The sequence below is a fragment of the Aptenodytes forsteri genome, unplaced genomic scaffold, assembly GCF_000699145.1.
Source record: "Aptenodytes forsteri isolate BGI_AS27 unplaced genomic scaffold, ASM69914v1 Scaffold254, whole genome shotgun sequence".
Classification (NCBI taxonomy): Eukaryota; Metazoa; Chordata; class Aves; order Sphenisciformes; family Spheniscidae; genus Aptenodytes; species Aptenodytes forsteri.
This window is the reverse complement of record NW_008794459.1, coordinates 386,039-394,217: the sequence shown is the minus strand read 5'-3', so window position 1 is coordinate 394,217 and position 8,179 is coordinate 386,039. Positions and strand designations below refer to the sequence as shown.

The following is an 8,179-nucleotide window of genomic DNA, read 5'->3' as shown; positions in this document are numbered from 1 at the left end:
CCCCCCCCCCCAGCCAGGAAACTCCTGGGTGCAAAAGCAATAAACACACTGACATGTATGACATAACAGGCTCCAAAGTGTGTGAGAAGCATGGGGAACCTCCCTCGGAAAGAAAGTCTTGCTTTGGGTGTACTGAAACTTCCTGATCTGCCATTGAGACATATCAAGCAGAGAAGTGAACTCCAAGCAAAACAGCCTAAATGTAAGAACTTTTCTTGAAAGCATGCTCCCCACCTGCAGCCTAACACTGTGTCCCTGCCCCGGCACATGGCCTGACCACTGAGGACATCCCCCCTGCTCGACAGGACACAGTGCCATTTTCTGTATCTGGATAGGAGTATCTGCAAGGCACCGTTGCCATCCAACATGCAGAGATCCCTGCGGGATGGAGGGTCAGGTGCATTTCTGGCTGGCTGGGTTTGTTCAGGCGTGGAGAAGACATGGGTCCCTGGAGGGAGGAGAGGCCAAGTAAAAAATGTGCGTAAGACCATGGCAGTAAAGATAATATTGAGTCCACATGTAGCTGAGTGATGGATGGTAGAAACGCCCTGTCCTGAATGGGGTCTCAGCTGTAGCTCTTATGGGCTGCTTTGAGGTAGAAGCTCTGACAGACTGAAGCATCCCGAATGTCAGGGCTGATGTACCCATCCTACATCAGGTCTGTGCCTCCCAGACCATGCATGGGGTCAGGCAGACCCAGGCATGCTCCCAGGCTCTCCAGGGCAGCCAGCCGGTTGGAGTAGAGTTCATGGGACAAGACAGCTCACATGGGGACCACTCTAGGAAACGGAGATGCATTGGAGGCTGCATCTCCATCTCACAACCTGAGCGTACACACACATTCCTGTGGGAAAGTGCTGAGTCAGAGACAGGACACAGGGGCTGTGAGGAAAGTGCTCCATGTTGTCACTAGCATGGGTATTGTCAGTCATGAGCCACCCCACAGCTTGCTGCTTGCTAAAAAGCTACTGGTGGATGATCATCCAGGCAATTCCTTTTAACAGGCAGGGATCTGGTGTGGTCATCACCTGCCTGGTCTTTGCCACTGTGTAGGGAGAAGCAGGAGAAGCAGTAGCAAAGTTTTGGCACAAATGAATGTGTAGACCCTGCCCACCGTACTCAGACTCTTCTTCTTGTCTCTCCAGGATTGCTCTCTGGAGTTTCTGTATTACCTTCAAGCTTCTCCCGTCAGAATAAAACCTCGGAAATTAATCTTTTCCTCTGACTACCACCTAGTTTTGCAGGCTTCTCTCATGGGTGAATGACAGAATGAAGGCAGCGCAGCAAAAGGCAATTTCATGATCATGCTTAATGTCCCAGAGCACTTTCTGAGACCACTTTTTGCCCTACAAATTTGGAGGAACTTCCTATGTTGGGCCCATGGCAGGAAAGCCAGGGCTGCTCAGGCAAAAGCGCTGTCTGAGAGAAGCTGGATGTCCTTCTGCAGCTTATTTCAAGATGTCAGCTGAGTGGTGCTGAGCAACCAACAAAGAAATAAGCCTTTCACAAGCAACGAACTGTAGAAGTCCCTTGGTTATCCCTGGTGGCACAACTTGAAACATGAACTTCTCACCTTATAGGAAATTTCAAGCCATAACAGCCCCATTTATTCAGCAATTCTGATCCATTGCCCCTAGCCGGTCATGTTATGCTGTAGTGCTTCCATCTCACACGTCATAACAACGATGTGGATTCCTGATTTGGCTCTTGCACTGATGCAGAGTCCCCACCATATTGCCCTTACTTCTGGACATCTCAGAGCTCAAAACTGGGCTCCTTTTTTTAAACACAAAAGCAAGATTCTCCTGCATGGCTTCTGATCCCTTCAGCCACCCCAACAGCAGATCCTCCTCTTTCATCCTTGTGGGTGTCCCCAGCCTGGAAGCTTTCCCTACCTGCCTGGACATCCTTTTCTGCTCAGGCTATAACATCGTCTTGGTAGGAAATGGTGTAGTTTTGCTTGTCATTGGGCTGGACAACTCCCTGCGTGAGCCCATACATTGCTTCCTGGGCAGGCTGGTGGTCATCAGTGTGGTGATGGTGACATCCATCGTCCCCAAGATGCTGAGCATGTTCTGGCTGAACTCCACAGAGATTGGTTACATGGCCTGTTTTGTTCAGACGTTCCTTGTTCACTCCACAACATCAGAGGAGTCGGGAGTGCTCCTGGCCATGGCTGTTGACCACTACGTTGCAATTTGTCACCCCCTCTGGTACCAAGCTATCTTGAATCGCCAAACACTTGCCCAAATAGGCCTGGCCATTGTGGTGAGAGCTCTCCTTTTCATGGTCCCCTTGACAGGGATGGTGACAAAACTCCCCTGTTGCCATTTCCCTGTGGTTCCCCATTCGTACTGCGAGCACATGGCGGTGGTGAAGCTGGCGTGCGCAGACCCCAGACCCAGCAGGCTTTACAGTGTGGCAGGGTCCTCTCTTATAGTAGGGAAGGACATGGCTTTCATTGCTGTGTCCTATGGGATGATGCTTAAAACTGTCCTGGGGAAGAAATTGTGCTGGAAGGCCTTCAGCACCTGCAGGTGTCATATCTGCGTGATGCTGCTGTATTACATCCCTGGGATAGTCTCCATATATGCACAGCAGTTTGGCAGTGGCATATCCGTGCATGCACAGGTTCTGCTGGCTGATCTCTACCTGGCCCTCCCCACCATGCTGAACCCCATCGTTTACAGCATGAGGACCAAGCAGATCCATCAGGCAGTGGTCAAAATGCTATTTTCCAGGAAGGTTCATGCCTGACACGGTAGTCAATGGTTTTCCAGGTGTATTCATCTATGCAAAGACAGCACGAATTTCATTCCCATTGAATGCACACGGTGAACAGAAGCAATGAGAGGAGGGGGGGGAGGACTCATTGGCTTAAATGACCACATGAGACCCTGCTCTGTGATAAGAGTTATTTGGGACTGGGATCATTAGCAAATACCAGAGTCCTATTTCCCTTCCTTCTTTTCAGGTGATACAGAGAAGTAAGCAGCCACCTTTGAGTTTTGAGATGGTCCCGATGCCGTGAACATCCCTGTGATAACTTAAAGCAGCATGTCAGGGCTCCGGGTATATTTGTGTAAAGACACAGATTCTATTCCAAATCAGGAAATTTCTTCTATGTTGCCTTCTTTAGTCCCTGCTGGACTATCAGGGCTAGCAACAGGAGACTGGCACACGTTGCAGGTGCTGTAGCCACAGAGGCTCTCCTCTCTGGGCCTCTCTTGCACAAAAGGCTGACCCTCACTGAGCACAGACAAGCTTTTCTGGGTTTCTGGGTGATGATGGAAACTGAACATCTTCAAAACTGAGCTCTTCAAAGCATTCTGTCCATCCGACAGTACACACCAGCTGGGTGAGGAAACCGAAGCAGGGAGATGCACGATGGTGTTTATCAGTGTATCTAGGTGTCAGCTCCTTGTAGTGGTGGAAATAAACACTGAATCTGCTTGGGGATACTTACCAATCCTGTGTCTGCTTGTTGTAATGACCACAAGTCCATGAAGAGCTGAATCTAGCATGTCTTGGAGGCCTGAAGGACAGCATGCAGTAGGTCTGAGTGTCCTGAGGCCCGGCCAACTCTTGCTGCCGGTAGACCAGCTGCATCCCAGACTTTTCTGAGCCCTCTCTGAGCCAGCCAGATATGTCCAACCAGGACATATCTATCGTCCAACCAAGGTTGCAGCACCCGACCATGCTGAGACTTCCCCGGGTGCAAGAGCCCTCCTGTTCTGGAAGCTGGGATCCAGCTGGGAATGACCCAGACAGGTCAGGTCCCCCAGCAATTACAGGTTTTATCTGGAAGCTGCAGGCACAAGGAGCCGTTCTGAGGCTCCGCAGCTTAGCATTAGCAGATGGAAAGCCCAGCTCTGACCTGGGATAAGGAGATACTCTGCAGGCATTATTTTGAACTGGTACTGGAGGCTTGCTGGGAGAGGTGCAATTTCAGCGAACATGAAGATACATGTCAACAGCAACTATCCAAAGTACCAACACCAACAACTCATATCCCCATACCTTGCCTTTCTTCAGTACCAAGAGATTCAGCAGGTTCAGAGGTTCAGGCGCTCACAAGGGTTTCTGCTCCTCAGAAATGGAGGATGCTCCATTGACAGAGGGATGCTCTGCACCCCTGCAGGGATGCTCCTCCTGGGGTCAGGCTGGAGTCTTCTGAGACTCAGTAACACCTAAAGTACAAAGAGTCAATGTTTTGAGACAAAAGCAGCAGGCTGGTGAGCCTTTGCCCAGGGTGTTTTGCCAGGGTTATGTGGCAGTTCCCGTTAGGATGTTTAAGATGCAGGAGTGATGAAATAGAGAGAATTCAGTAGAGGTGAATGGCTGTGTCTCAGAGGTGCTCATGGTCCTCTGCTTGGCGGAGGGAGTTTCATCCAGAGAGAGGAGCCTTGACCCCACTTGGGTCTGAGTATGGAGGAGGAGTAGAGGGATGAGGTTGGGGAACTGTGTCCATTAACGCAAGGATTCAGAAGAAAAGCATACAGAGATGGCATGTCTCCTCTGACAGCAAAGGAGTGGGACAACTCTCATCCTCCTCAGACACATTCAGGGCAGAGGTCCACATGGTTACCACCATCTTCCTTACAGTCATGGCAATGAAAGAGGCAGGTGCAGTGTAATTCCTTTGACCTATTTCAGATATCAGCTTTAGGTTGGGATGAACAGTGCCATAAACTCACTGTTTGTCTCAACGGATATGAAGGCAGTCCGGAGGACTAGCTCCAGCCATAGACTGACACCATGTCTACAACTGCCACCTGTGTTTGTTCAGATGAATCCCACCCAAAATGTCATGTTTAGTCCTCACTTCTATGTTAATTTAAAAATTAAACTCAGTGAAATGCATTCAGTTTCAAAATTGGTTTGAATGTGTCATTCCCCAGGTCAAAAATATTTTTTCCTGTCTTTGTGGTGTTTATCTGACTTTCTGCTGCACTCTTCCCTGACATCTTGAAAAAACAGCTGACAGAATGTTTCTGCTATCCTGAATTTGCATTTTTTGCTATACTGAATTTGCACATTTCAGCCTCATGCTGCCTGGGGCTTGGGGAGGGGGTCTGGTGGGGGTGAGGATAGCTCATGGCACGGCCCTTTGCACTGAGAGCCAGAAGAGCCTTCCAGCAACTTGCTCAGCAGAGCCAGAAGTGAAACTGCACTTGCATTGCTCCGGGCAGAAACACAAAGAAGGTCTTTCATTCTGCTGGAGATGACTTGCGCAACCTATTCCTGTCTCCCTTGGTCATCTCCTACCACCTGCCATTTGTAAAAGAAATTAGATGAGAGGGAATTGACTTGGGACTAAGGCTGTTATCGCCCAGCCCCCTCGCTGAGGTTATTACAGCAGATGCCCGGAGAGGACTCGTGCTCTTGGGAATCTCCATCCAGGAGGAGACTCCCGGTGGCATCGCCTGGGGTGATTTATGCACAGCCCTGCAGCTCTGCCCTCATGCACTTTATGCACAGCCCTGCAGCTCTGCCCTCACGCACAGGAGATGTTTCTTTCTTGGCATGAGCATCCCCGAGGGTGGCAGCTGTATGCAAGCAGAGAGCAAGGTGGGTGGCTGTACGGGAGGGCTGGCATGAGTCAGGGCATGGCAGGCTGCTCCAGGTGCCTGAGGACGGGAGGCCGGTGGGAGTTCAGCATCTGGCCTGTACGCATTCACAATGTGAGTCCATTAGGAAAAAGGCAATTGCTGGAAAATTTATTTTAAAAGTAGTTTTTCAAAATTTTAAAGTTTCTTATTAAATGAAACTGCAGACCCAAGGCCGCAGAATTCTGATTTTTTAAGTATTTTTTAGGTAAAAATAGGACTTGAGTTTAAAAAAGTAAACAAATAAATACCAAACCTTTTAACCAAAACCAGAAATTGTTTGCTGCAAAAGAGTTGGCTTGTTTCTGTTTGTATAAATCAATCAATTATTAGCTAAATACACATTTTCTGTAAAACAAACTAGACTTTCAACCACGAATAATGTTCTTAATCCCCTGCATACAACGGCAGGTATCTGAATAGAAAGCTATGGGCACACAGCCAAGGGTTCTCGCCGACAGGCAGAATTTGGTGAAATAGGCTGGATTATGTCACACGTGGTGCAGCTCGCTCGAGATCACATAGAGAGGTGAAGGACGCAGGCAGCCCGTTGGCCCAGGATCCCACCCAACCCCGCTGACCCAGGACCCCGACCCATCTGGGGGACAAAGCATTATTTTGGGGAGGCATCCTGCATCCATGGTGCAATTTGTGGAGGAGGAGCGAGCGCCCCAGGAGCGCACACCAGACCAGTTACACACTCAGGGCACGGTCTGGAGCTGGAGCTTTGCCTTTGATGTGAACGGGTGTCCTAAACACCGTGCCAGCAGCCAGGCCAGGCAGCACTCACCTTTGTGCCCCGTCCTGAAATAATAACCTTGTTTTATCTCCATAGGAAAGTATGTTTGAAGCATGCACTATGCTGCAGTGGGCAATTCCCCACTGCCACCGAGGTGTCCGTGATGAGAAGGAAAGGGGTGCAAGGTTTGAGGTGGGGAGAGCTCAGCCTGGAAGATGTGACAAAGCAGACATAAAATGTCACAGGAGAGCACAGGGACCATTCCTTCAATCAAAGGGTTCTGCATCCAGCACTAACTAACTGTGAGGAGTAAAGAGGAATTAAACTGCAGGAAAATAAAGTTGGTGGTGCCTAGGAACCAGTGGCGGTGATCTCAATGCATTTCAGCCTGTAGTACTGATTTTTCATTAAAGTTCCATTTTCCCAAAGCTGAGGGAACTTAAAGGCAGAGGGAATTTAGACAAGGAAACTGCAGAGTAAGTTAGGAAATGTTTTGAACAAGTTCAGCTAATGGCCAAGCCTGCTCCCCTGCATGCTTGCAGAAAAGGACAGCTGTGGTTAGGAAAGTGAATGGAGCACTGAGAGCTGCAGCTAAAGCACCATGGGCAAAGTGAAATGGGGGAGCTGGTCAGAATCTGATGGGAGTTAGAAGCTGTTAAGTAGAGAAATCAGATAAAAGCAGACGAAGGCATCTGCTCCTCTGCAGGGAGAAGAGAGGTCCATGCCTACCTGAGAGAAAGGCAATCAGATAACTTTATTTTTTAATGTAATTTAATTGATTGGTGTCTGAGAAGGATGTTAAACAGCTTCTGCTAAGTACAGAAAACAAATACAGCAGCAGGTCTGGGTAATTTGCACGAGGGAAAAAGCTTCTCTGAGTTGGCCAAGGAGGTCTTTGGCCTGTTCTGCCAAACTTTTATAAGTCCTGGCATGCTGCGGTGACTGCAAATGCTTCCTTGGGCCATTACTTTAGCGAGAAAGTACGATGATGTGATTAGCTGCAGATTGCTTAGCCTGACGTCAATGCCCAGCAGAATGCCCAAGAAGTTAACAGGAGATTTGGTCAATAAAGAATTAAAGGATTGGAATCAAATTAAATTATGGCAATCAACATGGCTTTGCAGGAAACAGGTCTTGTCAAACAAACCTGATTTCATTTTCTGATGAGATAGCAAGTTTAGTTAATCAACGTGCGCATGTGTGTGTGTTTGAGTACAGTACACAGAGTTATCTAAAATAAATGTGCCTCCACCACTCTGCTTTCAGGTGAGGAGCTGACACAATGCAACATCTGTGAAGCATCAGCAAAGTGGATGAAGAACTGGATGATTAAGAGACCTCAAAATGAAGCTGTCAGAACCATCATCACAGAAACCTTGTGTTTCTGCAGGGACGCCACAGTGGCTGCCTCTAGACTAAGAAGTTATTCTGTATGACTTTCATCAGTTGTCCCAAAATCAGCACAAATTGTGTCTCAAATAATGCTGGGGAAAGGCAAGTCATGCAGAGCAGTCTAGAGAGATTGGTAGACTTGATCATTCAAAGGAACTACCTGCAATAAGCTAAATACCAGGGCAAGGAGCGTCGGACAGGTTTTCAGAGTGGAGCACTGATCCTGGAGAACAGAGGCTCTGGAAAGCAGCTGACAGCACACTGAGAGGGTAACACTGGGACCCAAAGGGCTAGTGCAATATTGGATGCATAAGAGGGAAATGGAAGAGAGAGAGAGAGAGAGAGAGAGAGATTGAGTGGTTAAACATTGGAACAGGCTGCCCAGGGAAGTGGTTGAGTCCCCATCCCTGGAAGTGTTTAAAAGACGTGTAGATGAGGC

The 8,179-nt window shown here is 48.6% G+C and overlaps 1 protein-coding gene across 1 annotated transcript; it reads left to right on the top strand.

Moving 5' to 3' along the window:
• Positions 1-1,809: 1,809 nt before the first annotated feature.
• LOC103908501 (olfactory receptor 52I2-like) lies at positions 1,810-2,757 on the top strand. Its single transcript, XM_009290885.1, has one exon. The coding sequence runs from the start codon at positions 1,810-1,812 to the stop codon at positions 2,755-2,757; it is 948 nt and encodes a 315-aa protein (XP_009289160.1).
• The last annotated feature ends 5,422 nt before the right edge of the window (positions 2,758-8,179 follow it).